This window comes from Aulonocara sp. 'chitande type north' Nkhata Bay, linkage group LG2 (assembly GCF_057382095.1).
Source record: "Aulonocara sp. 'chitande type north' Nkhata Bay isolate Kocher_YH1m ecotype deep benthic linkage group LG2, A_spYH_male_GT1.1, whole genome shotgun sequence".
Lineage (NCBI taxonomy): Eukaryota > Metazoa > Chordata > Actinopteri > Cichliformes > Cichlidae > Aulonocara > Aulonocara sp. 'chitande type north' Nkhata Bay.
In genome coordinates, this window is record NC_141345.1 from 38882648 (window position 1) to 38904325 (window position 21678).

The window sequence follows — 21678 nt, forward strand, 5'->3', positions numbered from 1 at the left end:
TAACACTTATAAAGATGTTATGGCAAAGGTCCCATCAGGTTTGATGAGTAACATCAGCTTCCTTTTTGAATCATGTTAATACTCACTTAAGTCCAACATTTGTCTTGTTTAGCTTTGTTTTTGGTCTCCACCAACTACTGACCTGTCACTGACTGCATCTGTCTCTCTGTTTGCTACCGAGTTAGCATTGTATTAAGGCTTTACACTGTTACAGAAAATAGCTGCTTACTGCTGGAACCAGTGACTCTTGCCACCACAAGCAACATCCTTTATATTATACTTTGTGACAAAAAACAATGATTTGTAGAGCTAAAGATTCAGACTTAATTTGAGGCAAAAAGCATTACCTTATAGCAATGAGATCAGCCCATAGTCTTATAAAAGCCATCTGAGGTCCAAACGCTTCCATTATGTATGTGTAATGCCCGCCAGACTTCTTCATGCATGTTCCCAGCTCAGCATAGGACAGGGCTCCTGCAGTGACAGAGGTGACATATTAATCCTAGCTCAGAAACAAGAGGCTAGGTACATACCAGTCCCAGGACTGTTAAACTGTCTCAGAGGTGTACTCTCTCCCCTTTGTGTCCATGATTAGAGCAATGTATTATTGCGCAAGCTGCCTCAGTTCTGTAGCAACATTTTTGAGTGGAAAAAAGCATCACATTTATCCATTTCAGTACAGGCTTGGCAACAGCCATTAGGTGCAGTGGGTCCTGGGTTCCTTCTGGTGCATGACAGTACCTAGCCTCATGCAGGCAATTCCTGGAGAATAAGGGAATTGATACCACTGACGTGACTGACCGTCCGTGCCCTAAACACACACACCCGCCCTCTCACATCATCTATAATTGACTGAGACAGGACTCTTCCAGACACTAAACCAAGGCACAATGTACATTTCAATTCCTTTAATTTTAAATATGTTTATATTGTCTATCCTGTAAAATAGTCAGATATCTATCCATATTAATGTACAGAATTCACCTGCTTGCTGCTACTACTGCACATTCACCCAGTGTATATACTATATGTGTATATATATATATATATATATATATATATAATGTTCTTCCTCTACACCCCCCCCCCCCCCCCCCAATTTTTGCACATGTCGAGGAGCGTGTCAGGCTACATTTCACTGTGTGTTATACTTGTATAACTATGCATGTGACAAATAATAAAGAACCTTGAACCTTGAACCATGCTTGCCTGAAATAAAAATCCATAGAACACCTCTGAAAAGTTATGTTTCGGTCCATCTGACACCATCGGGTTGCACCTCAGACTGCAACTCAGACCTCAGATCCTTTCGGGCTGTCTTTGACTTCAGCCCGGTGTAGGCTGATAATGCTCATTTCCATCGAGTGATGTGGCATTCTTTTGTAGAGTTGGATGTCTCGAGACCACTTTTACGTGGACTTTTGTCTGGGTCTTGTCTTGGTCTCGACTGACTTTGGTCTCGGTCTTGGTCTCGCTGTTTCGGTCTTCTCAAATCGACATAGTGTTCAGGAGATTTGGAGTCAACCATCAGCGGAGCGGGGGTGGTGGCTTACAGGGCTTAAGCCATTTTTTCAGAGTGTAATTTGTTAGTTAGATGCCTGCCTGACAACTGTATAAAACAAAAACAACACACGAAGCACAGAGCGTACCATCGTAAATTCCCCCTAATTTTGGTATGATCCGAGCTCAGGCACTAGGCGACTGAGCACTAGTGATTAGTGATGTTCGATTCGTGAACGAATCATTCAATACTCGAGAATCACTTTACTGACTCGTGAATCATGATTCACAAGCCCAACTGACTCACTGACTCATCCCTGTTGCTGTTAGCAAGCTAATTCCATTAGTAGAAATATATCTAGCTTATAATTAAAATTGTGGGGGGGAAACAACAGCCAGTTTCTTAACAAAAGCATTTCTGCTCTGAACTGGAAGAAAAAACCTTGAGTAGAAACCTCACATCAAGAAAATAGCTCCTTGGTTCACTGTAGCATCGCTCAGCTAACATGCTAACAGCACATTTGAGTTATTCACCCCCTCCATTCCTGTGCTGAATCGTAGCATAAGCGAATCACTCAGGACTCACTAACCCCCTCCCTTGCTGTGCTGAATTGTAGCATAAACGAATCACTCAGGACTGACTAACCCCCTTCCTTGCTGTGCTGAATCGTAGAGTAAGCGAATCACTCAGGACTCACTCCCTCCCTCCTGGCTCACAGCTAAAACGAGTTGAACGAATCACTGACTCACTCACCCCCTCCCTTCCTGTGCTGAATCGTAGCATAGAGGAATCACTCACTCACTCACCCCCTCCCTTCCGATTCGCAGCTTCTTCTTCTTCTTAGTTAGCACCAACGTTAAGGTACATTAGCGCCCCCTGGTACACAGCTCAGTGGACCCTCATGCTTCATGAGACACACTCACCCCTCCCTCTCGGTTATCAGCTGTTGAAACTCAGAGCGTGTTACCTTGGAAGAGTCGCTCCTTCACCGAAGACGAAATCCGATAGTCTGACTGACGCAGTATAACATTCAGTCTACACTTTGTTTTTTTGAAAAGATCATAAGCAGACTTAAGGAAAAAATATATGAACTGCTGCTGCAATAATGTAAGTTAAATAATTAGAAATTCGCTATTTCACTAAATTATTTAGATAAGAAAATATATATGTGACACATTTGAGGAAAATACTAATAATAAAAAAACAGAAAATTCTAAAGGTGTTTGTGTTTTTTTCCACGTGTATGGGGCAAGGGGGCGGTACTACGGTGTTGTTTGCCGGCAGTGCGAGTTAAAGATACGAGGAACAATGGATAGTCATCGAAGAAGCGATATTTGGATGCATTTTCAAATGAAAAGTGCAACACACGCACAATGCAACATTTGCAAGACAGTTTTGTCTTTTCGAGGGGCAAGTACATCAAATATGAGAAGACATCTCAGTAGCAAGCACCCCACAGTCATGCTACAACAACAGCACAGTCAAAACGCAGCTACTAGCATTGGACAACCTAGCAGCCAGCAGCAGGAGCAACAATCTTCAACAGCAGCATTATCAACAGCGGTCACATCACCTGTTTATTCCAGCAGCACATCAACAAGTACTCAGAAAGAAAATACAAGCACACACACAGCAGGGCAAGAACAACAATCAGCAAAAAGAAGACAGAGCCAGTCTTACATGGGAGCATTTGTGTCAAGGCCCATGATACCACTTCAGCAGAGCAAGGTTGACCAGGCTCTGGTTAAAATGATTGCCCAAGATTTTCAGCCCTTTTCAATCGTTGATGACAGAGAATTTAGGGAGTTCACCAAGGCACTTGATCCTTCATATGTTCTTCCCAGTAGAAGTACAGTATCAAGACAGCTGATGCCCAATTTGTTTCAGAAGATAAGAGCTGATGTTCAGGAAAAAATCAAGACAGCACCTGCTGTGTGCTTAACAACTGACTGCTGGACCTCCAGCACATCAGCAAGTTACATGTCTGTTACATGCCACTATGTGACCGAGTTTAAGCTGCAGTCAAACTTGTTGGACTGTTTTGAATTAAAAGACAACCATACATCTGAAAACCTGGCTAGAGAGCTGGAAAGCATTGCAACTGAATGGGCCATTATGGAAAAGATAGTTGCATGTGTAAGTGATAGTGCAGCCAATGTCAAGAAGGCTGTGGGTGACATCCTGCACTGGAACCATCTAAATGGTTTTGCACACATTTTGAATTTAATTGTCAGAAAGGGAATCCAGCAGTCTCAAATTCAAGAAATTATTAGAAAGGTAAAAGCAATAACTGAATATACACGCCGCAGCACAGTGGCTTCTGCTAAACTGAGAGAGACACAGCAGCAGATGGGACAGCCCCAACTACGACTGAAGCAAGATGTGCCAACCAGGTGGAATTCCACTTATTACATGCTGAAGCGGATTGCAGAAGTGAAGGATCCCCTCATTTCCACCCTGGTCTTGGTAAATCCACAGCTGCAAACCCTGTCACTTGAAGAGTGGGAGATGGTCAAGGAAACCTGTGAGATCCTGCAGCCTTTTGAGGAAGTGACTGTGGAACTGAGTGCCGAAAGGTATGTTAAAATAGTGTCATAATACATGTATATATTTCATGTTGTGTCATTACATTTGCCTAAACACATTTTTCAATTCTTTCCCAGATAATAGCATTTAAGATGTTTCTTACAACAGCTTATAATTAAATGTAAACTGTAAAATGGTTTTATATGACAATGTATGCTTAATGCACTGCACTGTAACTGCATTAAAACGCATGGAACTATAGTCTTTCCTTTATTTCTCCTCAACAGGTTTGTTACTGGATCAAAAGCCATTTTAATGGCAAGAGGGCTGCAGAGGATTACTGCACACAGACAGAGAAGTCCTTCCATCTATCAGCCAATCCACAACATGGTAGACATCCTCATGGCAGAAATTGTCAAACGGCTGGGGGGATCGAACAAGTGAGCCTGCTTGCAGATGCTACACTTTTGGATCCCAGGTTCAAGAAGCATGCATTTTTACATGATAGACATGCAGAAGATGCTGTAACAAGAGTTGTGGGAGCTGCATCAAGGTCCTTAAGACCACTGCCACTGGCAACACCCAGCACAGAGGAAGGAGAGGGTGTCCCACAGGCCAGTACTTCCACTGAGACAGTGCCTGTGATTTGGGCCGATTTTGAGGAGCGGGTTGCATCACTGAGGCCAGGAGTCCAAAACCCCTTCACAGAGGCAATGCTGGAGATTAAAGGATTCCTGTCAGAGCCACTCCTACCCCGGACATCTGACCTCCTGGAGTGGTGGAAGTCCCGTGCCACTGTCTTCAAAAAAACCTGCGATATTATGAAGACGAAACTCTGCATAGTGGCAACTTCCGTTCCATTAGAGCGGATCTTTTCAAAGGCAGGACAAATAATTACAGACAGGAGGAACCGCCTCAGCCCTGGAAAAGTTCGGGAGCTTATTTTCCTCAATGCCAATCTGTAAGGGACAATTAATTTTGAAGTGGACTAGTACTTTTGAACACAGTAATCTGTGAATTTTATTTATTTTTATTTATATTTTTGATTTTGATTTTGTTGATTCACATTTCATTTTCTATCTGTCAGAAATTTCATTGATATTCTATTGAAATAAAAATAAATGTTCCCTTTACAAATCTTTATTTTTTGCTCTTTTTTGCTCTATAAAAGAGTTGTTTTTCTTTTTCAATCACTCATCTTAGCAATAGGGTTTACATGAAAAGACAAACAAATTAAGTTTGCATGAAAATGTAAATTTTTTGCACTCTCCTAGCAACTGACTCAGTGACTCAAATGACTCAAAACACCCGATTCATTTTGGTGAGTGACTCATTCAAACTCGATTCACTAAAAGGAATCAAATTTACCATCACTACTAGTGATGGGATTTCCAGCTCTTTTTAGAGAACCGGCTCTTTCTGCTCGCCTCACTAAAAAGAGCCGGCTCTTTCGGCTCCGAACCGGCTCTTTAGGTTGTTTTGTTGCTTTAATTAATTTATTATTAACAACAATATAAAATTATGCACAAAAGGAATTACTAATGTAAAAAAAAAGTGGTTTTATTTATATATGTTTATATATAAATATATGCGGTGGCCCCTAGAGACAAAACACGTACGAACTCCAAAGCACATTTCTAGCGTTAACTGAACTTCCAAAACAGAGCTACCTAGATCACTTAAATTACACAATTGAAAGCATATGTGAGAGCCAGTTCTCTAAAAAGAGCCGGAAATCCCATCACTATTCAGCATCACTCTGAGACAGGATATTTCTAACTTTAGAGATGTTGCGCAAATGGAAGAAAGCAGTCTTACATATGTGCGTTAAATATGTGCGTTAAAGGACATGTCCTGGTCAAAAATGACTCCAAGGTTCCTCACAGTGTTACTGGAGGCCAAGGTAATGCCATCCAGAGTAAGAATCTGGTTAGATACCATATTTCTAAGATTTTCAGGGCCGAGTACAATAACCTCAGTTTTATCTGAATTAAGAAGCAGAAAGTTAGCGGCCATCCAGGTCTTTATGTCTTTAAGACATTCCTGCAGTTTAACTCATTGTTGTGTGGTATCTGGCTTCATGGACAGATAGAGCTGGGTGTCATCTGCATAGCAGTGAAAATGTATGCTTTGTCTTCTAATGATGCTGCCTAAGGGAAGCATGTACAATGTAAACAGAATTGGTCCTAGCACTGAACCCTGTGGAACTCCATAATTGACCTCAGTGTGTGAAGAGGACTCTCCATTTACATGCACAAATTGGAGTCTATTAGATAGATATGATACAAACCACTGCAGTGCAGTACCTGTAATACCTACAGCATGTTCTAATCGCTCTAATAGGATATTTTGGTCGACAGTATCGAATGCTGCACTAAGGTCTAGCAGGACAAGCACAGAGATGAGTTCACTGTCAGAAGCCATAAGAAGATCATTTGTAACCTTCACTAAAGCTGTTTCTGTGCTGTGATGAGCTCTGAAACCTGGCTGAAACTCTTCAAATAAACCATTCCTCTGCAGATGATCTGTTAGCTGTTTGACAACTACTCTTTCAAGGATGTTTGATATGAAAGGAAGGTTGGAGATTGGCCTGTAATTAGCTAAGACTGCTGGGTCTAGAGATGGCTTTTTGAGTAAAGGTTTAACTACAGCCAGCTTGAAGGCATGTGGTACATAGCTGATTATTAGAGATAGGTTGATCATATTTAAGATCAAAGAATTAATTAATGGAAGTTTTGTAGGAATGGGGTCTAAAAGACACGTTGATGGTTCTGAGGAATTAATTATTGAAGTTAACTCAGAAAGATCAATTGGAGAAAAAGAGTCTAACTTAACATCAATGGTACTAAGAGTAGCTGTAGATAATATTACATCTGTGGGATGATTACTGGTAATTTTTTCTCTAATGATAAAAATTTTATTTGTGAAGAAGTTCATGAAGTTATTACTAGTTAACGTTAAAGGGATGGTTGGCTCAACAGAGCTCTGATTGTTTGTCAGCCTGGCTACAGAGCTGAAGAGAAACCTGGGGTTATTCTGATTTTCTTCAATCAGTGATGAATAGTAAGATGTTCTGGCTTTGCGGAGGGCTTACTTATAAAGCAGCAAACTATTTCTCCAGGCTAAATGATGATCCTCTAGATTTGTGACACGCCATTTCCTCTCCAGATTACGAGTCATCTGCTTTAGGGTACGTGTTTGAGAATTATACCACAGAGTCAGGTACTTCTGATTAGAGACCTTAGTTTTCACAGGAGCTACAGTATCCAGAGTCGTACGTAGTGAGGAGGTGACATTATTAACAAGATGATCGACCTCTGTTGGAGTAGTATTCAGATAGCTGCTCTGCTCTGTGTTGGTACAGGGCATTGAAGATGATAACAGTGGGTGGATTATATTCTTAAACTTAGTTACAGCCAATGTTCCCTCTAATTGTTCATGTGTCGGAGCGAACACACAAACTCTCTGAGCGGTCCCTTGGACCACTGTGAGCAACAGCAGACGTGTCCGCTGTGGTCACGCCAGCATCAAATCCATCTAAGTTACATGGTTTATTAAAGTAATCAAATTACAGCATTTATGTTAGACTACTTTTAATTAACTGCTTTAGCCCACTTACAACGAAAATTTAAAAAAAAATCTTTTTCCTGACCTGTGTAGGATGTTAACACTATTGGAAGGAAAATAACTTGAACTCCAATTTTGAAAACACAACTTTCTTTTTTTTTCTATAAAGCTCTGACTTGTATTATGAGTCTGTGGTCTGGGAGAGAGTCTGTAACTCTCTGTCTGCAAAATACAGTAAATAATGACCAATGTTGGGCAATTAATTATAGTTACTTCTTCAAAAAAGTAACTGAGTTATGCAAACAACAAAGTTTTTTGCAGCTGTTTACCTAAAAATGCAGCCAAGATGTTTTTAAATAAACATTTCACACTATTTACAGAACAATCAGCTGTTCTGCATCAAATCTGATGCCACACAAATTATTTGTGTCACTGCAAAAATAATTTCTGTCCACTATGAGATGAAGGAGAACAACAGCCTGATACCTGCAGGCCTGACAACAGGAGATGTATCACTGCTGTAACACCTGTAACATTCAGCAGTCGCCTCATTGTTCTGACACACACAACAAAACTATTGACTACACTACACACTAACTACACAAGATTTGCGCTAAACGTCGCAAATCTCTCACATCTCAAAACACCGCTGTCACTCCTACAACTTCCCCCTTCCTAAACAACTAAATGCCATGTTGCCATATCATTTTTCTATTGGTCGACATGGTACATTTTTCGACCAACAGGAAAGGCTGGGGTTTCTTTGGGTTTTGTTCTTGTTCACAGGCGGAGAGCGTTTTTGAGCATTTTCCTTATAAAACACAGTTTTTACCATTTCTTCCCGCAGTAAATATAAACAACGATAGTATTCAGGAAGAAACCAAACATTGCTATGTGGAGTGAATAAATAAAAGTATATTTACGGTGGCCCCTCTGCGCTTGTTTCCAAAACCTTGTCTTCTGACTTTTTTCTCTTCCTTTCAGATCACTGATGTTCTTTATTTTTCCCTCTTTCACTCTATTTGTCCATCTTTCCCTTTATGAGAAACTCTTTCTTCAACTCAGGCTGGCTGTTAATGTTTTCTCTCCTTCTTTTTTGATCATCCCTGTTCCTTCTCTTTCGTTCCTCTACTGACAGCTTCCCCTTTGCTATTTTAGCCTGAAATGTACCATTTCGTAATCACTATAATTTTTCTGAACCTTATGCTTTTTCACAGATTAAGGATGAATATTCATAACACAATTATGCATTAAGCAATAGAAATGCTATCCAGCCATTAAGTTTGATGTCATTAGCTGTTTCCAGGTCCAAACTCCGCTGCAGATCCCAAAGTCAAAGGAACTCTGCGGCATCACTGAGAGATACAAACTCTCTAAATTCTTTCATCTTTAATAAAATGATCAGTGTGGCTCTACCAGGTGTAACATCCAGGTATCCATGAAGACAGAATATATGAAATTTAACAGAGTTAAAGTTAGATTGCTTGTTTCCACCTGAACATGATACACCAGCTCTGCTATCACTTCCAACATAAATGGAGACAGAAAACTAAACTGCAGTGACTATTGTCAGGTTACTGAAGTTGGGCTAGCTGGTATATAATGATGTGCTATGTGATCGCTAGCGACACAGCTATCTTAGCATAACATAAACACAGTGAAGCTGGAGGATGAACACTAACTTTTTTCCACTTGATAAAAGTTAACGTGAGGGTTCGCGATGGTTAGGCTGACAGTGATCACTGGCTGCTTTTAGGGGCTTGTTCAGATGTAATAGAACAAGATAAAAGCATTAAAACATTTTAACAGCACAACAGGCTTAATAAACACAGTAGTTTGGGCCCGGAAGCAGGATTCATCCATCATCACTTAAAGAACAGCTCTCGGGCACAGCTAGCTCAGTAGATGCCACATGATTGAAAGGTTGGGCGTTCAAATACAACGAACAGCGGCTATCCTGCATTGGCAGTGTTGGGAAGGTTACTTTTAAAATGTATTCCATTACAGAATACAGAATACATGCCCCAAAATGTATTCTGTAATGTATTCCGTTACGTTACTCAATGACAGTAACGTATTCTGAATACTTTGGATTACTTAATATATTATCATGCTTTTTACAACAACGTGAATGTACTATTGCTGTGTGATTTATTACTATTACTGAAGGTCCGCGACTCCGAACTGTAGTAAAGGGACCTCTGACTAATACGGCGGGGTCCCTGTCGGCTCGTAGCCGAAAAATAGCTTTACTTTGTTGTGTGGGTCAACTTTTCTTGCGAGAGACAGAGAGAGGCGTTGAAAGACTGCTCCAACGGAACTTATTGTTTTCGGAGGAAAACACGAACACAGTGTACAGTCGAGTCTTAATAGCTTACTTACAACTGGGCTCGTCAGGCACTCTTCTTGGCTGAAGTGGTTATTATTATATTTACATGCTTCCAGCTCCCGTTTTTCCTCGATGACAACTCGTACCTTTCCACTCCCCTTTTTCTCCCTCCTCGCGCTCACAGACCCATAACGTGTATGGCAGTCCATTCTCCCTGCAACACGGACTACACTGCCCATGATGCTACATTCTTTAGAGCTATGCTTGTAGCATTCTGCCTGTTAGCTTAGCACAACAACAACAACAACGAAAAGGCGCTCTCTCACCCAGGAAACACACAGTCGCAGAGAGAGAGAGAGCGTCGCCCTGTAACCATGGCAACCGTAACGCTGCCGCCTGGAACAACAGAACGTAGCTGTCAAACAAAACCCAAACAGTCCTGACCCGCGACAAAATGGAACAGGAAAGTACCGCAGTGTAATCCATTTATTTCAACAAAGTAACTGTATTCTGAATACCACCTTTTTAAACGGTAACTGTAACGGAATACAGTTACTCATATTTTGTATTTTAAATACGTAACGGCGGTACATGTATTCCGTTACTCCCCAACACTGTGCATTGGTAGCTGCCCACTGCATCACTGAGTGAATTGGTTAAATGCAGAGGACTAAGCATTTTCCTACAGGATCAATAATGTATACATAAACAATGAGATTCAAGATAATACAAATTTGATAATATTTGACACATTTGTGAAGCAGAAATATCAGTAAAATACACAGGAGGTAATATATCTGAAATATTAGTAAAAAATAACTTATAATTGATAATATAATTGATGAATAGCACACTTTTGTGGCATTTGTCAACACCATTAGAAAAAGGGTCAACACCGTCAGACCAAAATCCTGATGGTGTTGACATCACCGACTTTCTCTCATAACACATGTTTATCTGACAGAAGCCATCTTGTTTTTCATCAGCTGCTTATGGCCTCTACAATCTACCTAAATGAGGCTCTTTTTACAAGAAAAAAAATTTAAATCTTGCATTTCATCGACTTTGGTGTTGACGCACTATGGTTGTGACACAGAGTTTTATCAGAAAGGTGTGCAATAAATGAAATAAAAACAAACAAATTATCACAGCAGTGACCTCATGGCATGTGTATCAAACAGGAAGTGGTAAAGGGGTCCTCAGAGTGTAAGCTGCCCACAATAATTCCTGATTTTTTTGTACTTTTAAAAAAATCTGATGGTGTTGACAAAAACTCTGGACACGATTTTAATCACTTAAAAAATATTTAAAAATAAATTTTCAATTGCATATTTTGATATTATATAAGGTATTGACTTAAATACTTAGTGATGAGAGCCATGATGTTAAATTTTACATTACTTTTAATTTTTTTTTCTGTATTGTAATATTATCACACCTGCTTCTGGACAATGGATTTTTAAGGTACTGGTAATGAATTGTACCATTTAAAATAAATATATATTTATAAAAAATGCAAAATTGTAGTTTTGTTGTATAAACATTGCCTTGGTTTGTCATGGTCCTGGGCCATGTTGGCCCAGTATTCTTAGTTTCCTGTATTTTTGTATTCCTTTTTTAGGCCATGTTTCCTGAGTTGCCCTGTTGTGTTGTTCCCTAAGTGTATTCATGAGCCCTGCTCCTCCACCAGTCTCTGAATGAAGGTAACGAAAACATAACTAGTTATCCTGACATGACTTCTGTCTTCCTGGAGGTAATAAACAAGGTGATTTTGAACTGTTTTGCTCCAGCACCATTACCTCCACTCAGGAGATGGAGGCTGAGATCAGGGTTAACGTGACACCATTTTCTCCTGCCTCTGTGAACTCATCACTAGATAGGATTTTGGCCTTGAACAATGGTGTAACCACTCACTCTCAGCCTGAAGTGTCACCTGCTTCAGTTAATGGTTTACGTACCGTTTTACCTGTATCTGTCTCTCCACTCAATATAGTTATCACTCTGAAGCCACAGATCACTGCGGGTGCGGGTTCCAACAAACACATTCATCCAACACACCACAGTCATGCTACCACGGTGCCATTGGTTAGGTCCATACCTGTGTATTTACTGTTTTTCCAGGAGTCAGCTCCTGATGATCTAAGCCTTGTTTTTGTGGATCGAGTGGCAATTCTTGTTTTCTGTATGGTTGAACCAGCTCCTCTGAGCCGCACACTACCATCGGTTAAGTCCAACCAGCTTATGTTGACCTCTCCTAGGATTACTGAGACTGGGCCAGTAACCTGTGAGCCGCTTTAGACTGATGCAGACTCTGGGAACCTAATGATTGCTGGCTCAGAACTGGTGGTCACTACCACTGCTCATTTCATGGTCTTTTGTGCCAAGATATTAAGCCCTATAGCATGTTTTTCACCCGCTCTTTCTCTCTCTGGGATTGTGCCTCAGCAGCCTGTGTTTCCTCAGCTCCTAGTCCAGCCAGGGGCCTCCATAACTGTTTGTCCTGCATCTGCTGTTGAACTCCCGGGTGTGCCTATCTGGCACCCTGCGGCGACACCACCGCTTTACGTCACGTCAGCTGGAGGGTCCGAGGGTCCCGTCCGACAGCTGTTTTTCGTCTCCGCTGGCGGCTCTGGTCAGCCCGGCCAGCACCTCCTCGTCTCCGCTGGGGGTTCAGGGGAACGCCTCCAGCCGCTCTTCGTCTCTGCTGGCGGCTCTGCTCAGCCTAGCCAGCACCTCCTCGTCTCCGCTGGAGGGTCCGAGGGGCCCGTTCAGCCGCCTGTCTCCGCTGGAGGGTCCGAGGGGCCCGTTCAGCCGCCTGTCTCCGCTGGAGGGTCCGAGGGACCTGTTCAGCAACCTTCCTCGTCAACTGGGGGGCCCAAGGAGCCCGTCCAGCCACCAGCTGCTCCATCAGCTGCAGCCTCGGAGTCCCCGTCCCCAGCTTCCACGCCGCCGCCAGCTGCAGCCTTCGTGTCTCCACCCATGCCGTCGCCATGTTGGCCCAGTATTCTTAGTTTCCTGTATTTTTGTATTTCGTTCCTTATTTAGGCCATGTTTCCTGAGTTGCCCTGTTGTGTTGTTCCCTAAGTGTTTTCCCTTCGTGACTCTTACCCCCTGTGTGCCCCTCTGTGTATTCATGAGCCCTCGTCCCTCTTTGTGTTTATTCCCTGTTTCCCCTGCCCGTTATGTCTATGTTCTCCCTGTGCTCTCTCTCTCCTCCGGTCTGAACCCCCGTGCACTTCCTGTGTTACTTTGTGCCTCTCGCGCCTGTATACGTCATGTTACGTTCACCCTGCCCTGTCTCGTTATGGTTATCTGTGTCAGCCGTGTCCCCGTGTGTTCCCACTTCCCTCGTTAACCCTCTGTGTATTTATGTCTGCGTCTCCCTCAGTTCTGTGTCGCGTTCTCCCTCATGCTAAGTGGATTTCCCTGTGTCTCTCTGCGAGTGTTAGTTTATGGTTCCCAGTTTAAGTTTTGTATTTTCTGTGATCTGCCTTCCAGCATTAAAGCTGTGATTTTGAGTTTATCCCCTGAGTCCGTGAGTTTGCATTTTGGGTCCTCATCCTGCCTGCCACACAGCGAGCCATGACATGGTTTGTCTTTTAGGCAGTTGGGTAACACTTGTATGCATATTTTTAACCACAAAATTGGGTTTTATCTGCTGGACATGTTTTGTCCCTTATCTCAAGAATCACTGATGTTCCAAGATGGCGCGGCCACGTCCAGACGCCTTCCTGACCGCTCCGCTCCGACTATCCACTTTTCTTGTTTTTTACTTATTTTTTGCTCTGGTTTACATCCCAAAATCCTCTAGTCTTATAGTATACGACAGCGGATCACTTGTAAACATCGGTGCCAAGGTTGCACATCTAATCTTGGACACTTTTAAACCTGACCCTTCCTGGCCGCCAGAGATTCTACGCGGCGCAGAGAACAACAAAGGACGGGCCGCTCATCCGAGGCACAGAACAAAAAAGCGCCGGGGAAAACGCGCTGGTATTAGGAACAGACTGAGACAGCAGGCGCATCGCGCACCACTGCCCAGTATCCTACTGGCCAATGTACAATCCATGGAGAACAAGCTCGATGACCTAAGAGCAAGGGTCACCTTCCAACGTGACATGAGGGACTGCAACATTCTGTGCTTCACGGAGACATGGCTGACCCCCACCGTGCCGGACCAGGCCGTAACTCCGTCGGATTCATTCTTTGTGCTCCGCGTGGACAGAACGGCAGAGTCGAACAAAACCAAAGGTGGAGGAGTGTGTTTCATGGTAAACAGAAAGTGGTGTGATGCCAGGAGCATTTCTACTCTCTCCAGCGGCTGCTCGCCACATCTGGAGTTCCTGAGCATTAAGTGCCGCCCTTTCTATCTGCCCCGTGAGTTCACCTCAGTCATCGCCACGGCGGTCTACATCCCACCCCAAGCGGACACAGGTATGGCTTTGTCCGAATTACATGATGTGCTGAGCTCGCTTCAAAACAAGGACCCGGGCACAGCCCTCATTGTAGCAGGAGACTTTAACAAAGCGAACCTCAGACAAGTCATGCCAAACTTTTACCAGCATGTCTCGTGTCCAACGAGAGGGGATCGGATTTTGGATCACTGCTACACGCCATACAAGCAGGGCTACAAAGCTGTCTCACACCCGGCTTTTGGGAAGTCTGACCACAACGCCATCTTCCTCATTCCCCAGTATAAACAAAGCATACGGAGGGAAGACGTGACCACGAGGGAGGTACAACGGTGGACTGCCCAATCAGAAGCTACGCTACAGGACGCACTCAACGACGTAGACTGGGACATGTTCAGAGTATGCGCAGTCGACATCAACGAGTTTACGGAAGTAGCAGTATGCTTCGTCAATATGCTAGCGGAGGAGATTATCCCCACTGCCAGAGTCACCACATTCCCAAACCAGAAACCGTGGATGGACAGATCGATCCGCACTGCTATAAACGCCAGGACCGCCTCCTACAACGCGGGTCTCGCCACTGGCGATATGAGCGCCTACAAAGCGGCCTCATACGGCGTGCGGCGCGCGGTGAGAGATGCCAAACGCAGGTACCGGGAACGTGTGGAGTCCCGCTTCCACCAGGGCGACACACGGAGTATGTGGCACGGACTACGCACCATTACTGTCAGGGTCCTGGGTCTCCTGACCCAGCGTTTCAGTTCTTTGTAATTTTTGTATTATTGTACTTGTGTGAGTTTCTATGGTTTCTAGTTTCGATCCCTTGCCCTTCATGTTTCTCTATGTCCCCTCTGTTCTGTGTAAGTCTGTGTCTGCATGTTTGAGTTCCCCTCTGTGTCTCTCGGTTCTTAGAGTCCTCTGCCTTATGGTTTATGTCTGTGTTTCTTAGTTGCAGTCTCCACTGTGTCAAGTTCGCGTCTCTGTGTGATCCTTCCTGTTTTACTTTGAAGGTCCGTGACTTATGTGAATGTGTCCTGCTTTGCTTGTCTCGTCAGTTCTAATTTCCCCCAGCTGTGCTCTCCTTCTGTGTCTCATTCTCCTCGTTACTTCCCAGTGTATTTAGACCCTGTGTTTCTCTGTGTCAGTGTTGCGTCGTACCCTCAACAAGCTGTGTGTGTGTTTTGCCTCCGTGTTACCAGTGTTTTGTTTCCAGCTCTAGCTCTAGTTCCAGTTCAGTATTCTGTCCACCAGTGTTTTTGTTTGTCTTTTGGTGAGTTTAGTTAGTAAGAGGTTTTCCAGCAATAAAGCTGCGCTTTAAGTTGAACTTCTGTGTCTGAGTCCTGCATTTTGGATCCACCACTCCTGCTTGCCCGCCTGCCACACAGCCAACCATGACAATTACGGACTACAAAGCCAGGGACACTGCGCCGATCAACGCCGACTCTGCCCGTTTCGAGGTTAGCCAGGCGGCTAATGCTATCTACCGCCTGACTACCGAGGACAGTGACGTCATCAGCGAGAGACCGGTGACCAGCATCGCGGAGCATGACGTCCGAGCGGCGCTGAGGAGAGTGAACACAAGGAAAGCGGCGGGGCCAGACGGCATCACCGGCCGTCTGCTGCGCTGCTGTGCTGACCAGCTAGCAAGTGTGTTCACTTACATCTTCAACGAGTCCCTGGCGAAGTCTGTGGTCCCCACATGCTTCAAAAGATCCACCATCATCCCTGTGCCCAAGAACAGCAAACCCTCATCCCTGAACGATTACCGGCCAGTTGCACTGACCTCGGTAGTAATGAAGGTGTTTGAGAGGCTGCTGAAGAACATCATCTCCTCCTCCATCCCAGACACCACAGATCCGCTGCAGTTCGCCTACAGATCCGCTGCAGTTCGCCTACAGATCCAACAGATCCACAGAGGATGCCATCGCCCACGTCCTACACACCACTCTCAGCCACGTGGACAAGAAACAGGGTAACTATGTGCGAATGCTGTTTGTTGATTACAGTTCAGCTGGGGTGGCTGTAGCTCAGGTGGTAGAGCAGGTCATCTACTGATCGGAATGATTGGTGGTTCGATTCCCGGCTTGCCCTAGTCTGCATGCCAAATATCCTTGGGTAAGATACTAACCCGAAATTGCTCTCCGATGCATTCATCGGAGTATGAATGTGTGTGAATGTCAGTTGTGCTTGTGCAAATGGGTGTGAATGGGTGAATGCACAAGTTGTGTAAAGCGCTTTGAGTGCTCAGAAGAGTGGAAAAGCGCTATATAAGAACCAGTCCATTTACCATTTACCATTCAGCGTTTAACACAATAGTGCCCTGCAGACTGTTCACAAAGCTGAGGGATCTGGGACTTAACAGCCGTCTGTGTGCATGGGTGTTGGACTTCCTCACTGGCAGAACTCAGGTGGTGAGGGTGGGCAGGTGCTTCTCCAACAGCAACACCATCAACACAGGAGCACCTCAGGGATGTGTCCTCTCGCCACTGCTCTACTCCCTCTACACTTCAGACTGTGTGGCCACCCATGGCTCCAACACCATTGTGAAGTTTGCTGACGACACAGTGGTGTTGGGTGCCATCTCCAATAACGATGAGGCGGCCTACATGGATGAAGTGAAGAATCTGGCATCGTGGTGCCAGGACAACCACCTCCAGCTGAACGTCAGCAAGACCAAGGAGCTGGTGGTGGACTTCAGAAGGGGTCAGCACAGAGACTACAAGCCCATTATCATCAATGGAGCTCCAGTGGAGAGGGTGCAGTCCTTCAAGTATCTTGGTGTCCACATCTCCTCAGACCTGACATGGGCTGCCCACATTCAGGTCCAGACCAAAAAGGCTAGGCAGCGCCTGTATCACCCACGACAACTGAGGAAGTTCAGGGTCTCTCCAAAGATCCTCAGGATTTTCTATACAGGCGCTGTGGAGAGCATCCTCACACAGAACATGACATTGTGGTTCGGGAACAGCTGTGTGAAGGACCAAAAAGCTCTCCAGAGAGTGATCCGTACAGCAGAACGCTGCTGCAGGATTGCTCCCCCCCCGCTTCAGGACACCTACACCAGGAGATGCCGGACTAGAGCAGCGCAGATACTGAAGGACCCGTCCCATCCTGGCAACAAACTGTTCCAACTTCTGCAATCTGGTAGAAGGTTCCGCATCTTCCGGGCAAGGACAGAGAGACTCAAGAGGAGCTTCTCTCCCCAAGCCATCCGTGCCCTAAACACACACACCCACCCTCTCACATCATCTATAATTGACTGAGACAGGACTCTTCCAGACACTAAACCAAGGCACAATGTACATTTCAATTACTTTAATTTTAAATATGTTTATATTGTCTATCCTGTAAAATAGTCAGATGTCTATTCATATTAATGTACAGAATTCACCTGCTTGCTGCTACTACTGCACATTCACCCAGTGTATATACTATATGTGTATATATATATATATATATATATATATAATGTTCTTCCTCTACACCCCCCCCCAATTTTTGCACATGTCGAGGAGCGTGTCAGGCTACATTTCACTGTGTGTTATACTTGTATAACTATGCACGTGACAAATAATAAAGAACCTAGAACCTAGAAAAAAGTTTTGTTTCACTTCCATTTCTTCCTGTAGCATGTTGAAGCTCTACTTGGAACTTTGTTAGCCAGTTCTCAGGTGGTCTTAAACTTTATTGGGACTGGATTAATCTCTGACTCTCTCCCACAGCATGTATTTGTCCTGTGTTCCTCCCCTCAACCCCAATCAGACCTACCCCCCCCCCCCCCCCCCCCCCCCCCCCGCCCCCTCCAGTTCTGCTGGAGCTTTCTTCATGTTAAAAAGACGTTTTTACTTCCGGCTCGCTCAAAGGAGGTCATGCAATAGTTGTGGTGTTCATTATTACATGTCAGGATGATTGGCTAATATGTCCTGTGGTTAATGATCAAATCAGAATTGATACATCTCGTAAGTTCTGGTGGTTGTTAAGTTCACTGAGAGTCTGAAAAATTACATAATTCAAGTGTTATCTTTCTCAAAGAAACCAAGCAATTATGTATATTCACATATTGCACAAGGTAACAAACCCATGAGCACATCTGTCATTTTTTTTCAAAGATTTGAAAATGAATTGAGAAATCATTAGTGCACACAATTAAAACCAGGAAGTGAAGAATTGCCCAACTGTTGAAGGTGGAGCCAGGAGAGCCCCCGGGCAGAGGTTTTGTCTGTGTTCGCCCATGTCCATCTCTGTTGACCTCTGGCCTGCATGTGCTTTAGGCAAAGACCGCAGTGGAGCTTCAGCTCTCCTTTGTTGGACTTGCACTGCTGTGGGTATTCAACAACAGATTCTGCTCTTCTCCAGTGTTTTTTTAGTCTTTTTGTTCCCAATAAGACTCTGACCAGTCAGAACTGAATTCAGGATTAGACTGCAGATTCTGACCTGACTAAACAGCCTGTAGGCATAGCACATCCTCTGTGTAACATGACAGAGGCCACATTTTGGCATGGACATGCAGATAACAGGCGGAAGTGCTGCTGTAAAGGTCCTTGGGTTTCAATACTTGAGATCATCATTGACAGCAAATGAGTTATGTTCATGTGTAAAATGAGTTTGTCCATTTACATTTCTAGAAACTGCATAAATATGTCTGTAACTTCTAAACAGTCAGTGCAATGTTTTTGTTAAACCCTTCAATTAAACTGAAACTCTGTATTTCAATCACATCCTGACTGTTTGATTTGAAATCCACTGTGGTGCTGAAGACAAAGCTACATATACGCATAGTTAGGTCCATATTTGTTGGAGCGAGACACAAAGTGTGAGAATATTCAGAATAAGTCGCAGAATCACAGCAATCATGCAGGAAAAAAGTTTTATAAGTGTTGATGCTGTGTGACTTTTACAGTCTCCAACAGTGAGTTATCAGGTCACTGTGTATGTGTAGCCATGTTTACAGCGATGCTGTGAAGCAGACTGAAGTTTGACTGAGACTTGAAGATCAGACCGAAGTTAGTGAGTTCAGCCCTGATGGCTGCCATAAAACTTTACTCTGAAACATTCAGCTCATGGTTTGAAGCAGATTTTTGTGGCTGTGAGATGAGCCTTTATATTAAAATCATCACTACACTTCTGATATTTGCATTAGTGAACTGTAAAATAGCAGCTTTAGCACAGAAGAAGCTTACTCGACGGTTTCAATACTGACAGTGTTTTTGGCAGTGATGGTTACATCTCTTCTTTTTTAATCTTACTTTATACAGAAAACAAATGACTTCTGTTTGTTACTTTTCTGACTTCTTTTTATGTCTGTTGTTAAATCTCTACAGCCACAAACAGTTTTCTGAAGCTCCACCAGTATATTACAAGAGCAGAACTCCTCTGCTCATATTCCAACTCACCAAAGAGGGACAGCACGCCACAGGCAATCCACACCAGCAGGGACACTCCCACACTTCCGGAGTGCTTCAGGATTCCCTTTGGTGAGATGAAGATCCCGGCTCCGATGATGGTCCCAATGATGATGGAGATGCCTCGGAGCAGGGTCACCTTCTTCCCCAGTTCTACCTTTCCGTCCTCACGCTTGAGTTCTGTCCCGTTTGAGGAAGCTTTGTGTCCATTTGCTGCAGTTTCTCTGTGAGCAGATGCAGAGCTTCCAGTCATCTCTGTACACAGTGCCTACCACGCTTCTTCTCTTTATGAATGCTCTGTCTGTGACTGCAGACACCCCGTCTTTGTGACTGAAAGTTACAAAACTCTGAGTTAAGACTAAAGGCCAGGCAGGCCGTGCTCTCTATCTCTCTCTCCTCCCACCCACCAACCTTCACTCTGCCCTCCCTCTCTCTTATCTCTCTCACTTACGTCTCACTTTCCTGCCCGGCTGTCTACCCTTTGACATCACGAAACTTTTCTCTCCTTTCTTTCTTCTCTGCACTGCTGTCTCACCCTGAGTTTGCCTTCCTGCAGCCCCTCTTGTGTAAATCCTGGCTCACGTCAGTGAGGTGTTGCTCTGTTGGGTAATCATGACACAGCAACCTGTTTTTCAACACAGACTCACTCGTTTCCTCATCTCCACCCCTTATCCAATTTCTCTTTTGTCTAATTTCCTCTTGTAATTCAACGTCCTCCTCTTTTTATTAACATGACGACACAGGTCTGTAACCTGCCCTGGGATGATTTCAATCGAGGCGAGCAGGTAAAACCAGCTTTCCTGGGACAGCAGCAACTTCAAAGAGCTATACAAACTGCTTTACTTCGAGGTGACCATGGTACTCAAGGGAACAGAAAATAAGGAAGTATTAGAAACCCTGTAAGGGCTGGTGAAACACTGCTCTGTTTTATGTAAAATCAAAGTTAGCTACTGAACATGCATATCATTGTTTTCACTGCTAATCAAATGATCATGTAAGAAAACAAAGGCACAGGAATAAAAAAGGCTTTCTGCGTCTTTCTCTTCCCATTCTGCTGCCTTGTGAAACAATCCTGCTTCTCTGTTTCCAATGGTCAAAACCAAAATGTTGTTTTCTCTGCCAAGCTTGAAAATTGTATTGGCTGCATGGTTCTTCTTTCTGATATCTGGTTTCATAAAGTTATGAAGAGTGAATGAATAGTGGCATTGTAAAGTGCTTTGGGTGCCTTGAAAAGCGCTATATAAATCCAATCCATTATTATTATTATTATAAGTTTGATCAATACATAAAAGAGAAATATGTTCAAGTAGTAACAATGACTGCTTGCATGTCTGAATTTTGTGCGCGTACATGATCGGGCTTCAGCCTTGGTAGATTAGTGGTGACAGTAGGAATGTGAGAAGATAAGAACTCTGTCACCAGATGACCATCATACATGATTTTACATGAAAGAAATTCATATGTGAATTTTACTAAATTATGCTTAACGTTGATCAGAAAATAACACAGTGTTTCATGAATGGGAATTTTACCACATCCAATAAATAAGATAATAAAAATTTTGAAGGGATTCTGATAGGAGGAGTCACTGAGAGCCTGTACAGAGTCTGACATTGGTGTGTGTCTGCGGTGCAGGATGGGGCTGCAAGACACACACCAGTCTCTGAATGTCTGACTTGTAAAGCGTGTAATTTAATAAAAAGAAATTGCATTAAATAAACTGTGATTGACAAAAACACAGTTTTAAAAAGGAAAAGAAAGAATTCATCTGGAGGGAGGGATTATGTTACAATGAATGTGTCAAAGTACAGTTAAATAAACTGAATGAAACATGAAGTGAATTCTATACAGGGAGTGCAGAATTATTAGGCAAATGAGTATTTTGTCCACATCATCCTCTTCATGCATGTTGTCTTACTCCAAGCTGTATAGGCTCGAAAG

The 21678-nt window shown here is 43.6% G+C and overlaps 1 protein-coding gene across 4 annotated transcripts in view; it reads right to left on the reverse strand.

The window, feature by feature from the left end:
* The window catches only part of slc7a11 (solute carrier family 7 member 11), a 52980-nt gene extending 32729 nt beyond the window's left edge, over positions 1-20251 (reverse strand). For 2 of the 4 annotated variants that reach the window (XM_086262011.1, XM_086262003.1), the window contains exons 1-2: positions 19729-20251; positions 348-474 (exon numbers count right to left, since the gene is read on the reverse strand). In XM_086262011.1, coding sequence (XP_086118137.1) covers positions 348-474; positions 19729-19990 — 389 coding nt within the window. In that variant the 5' untranslated portion in view covers positions 19991-20251. Of the gene's footprint in view, positions 1-347; positions 475-2034; positions 2189-19728 lie in introns of those variants that run through there. The other 2 variants (XM_086262021.1, XM_086261996.1) reach the window with 2 other exon arrangements.
* Positions 20252-21678: the final 1427 nt, after the last annotated feature.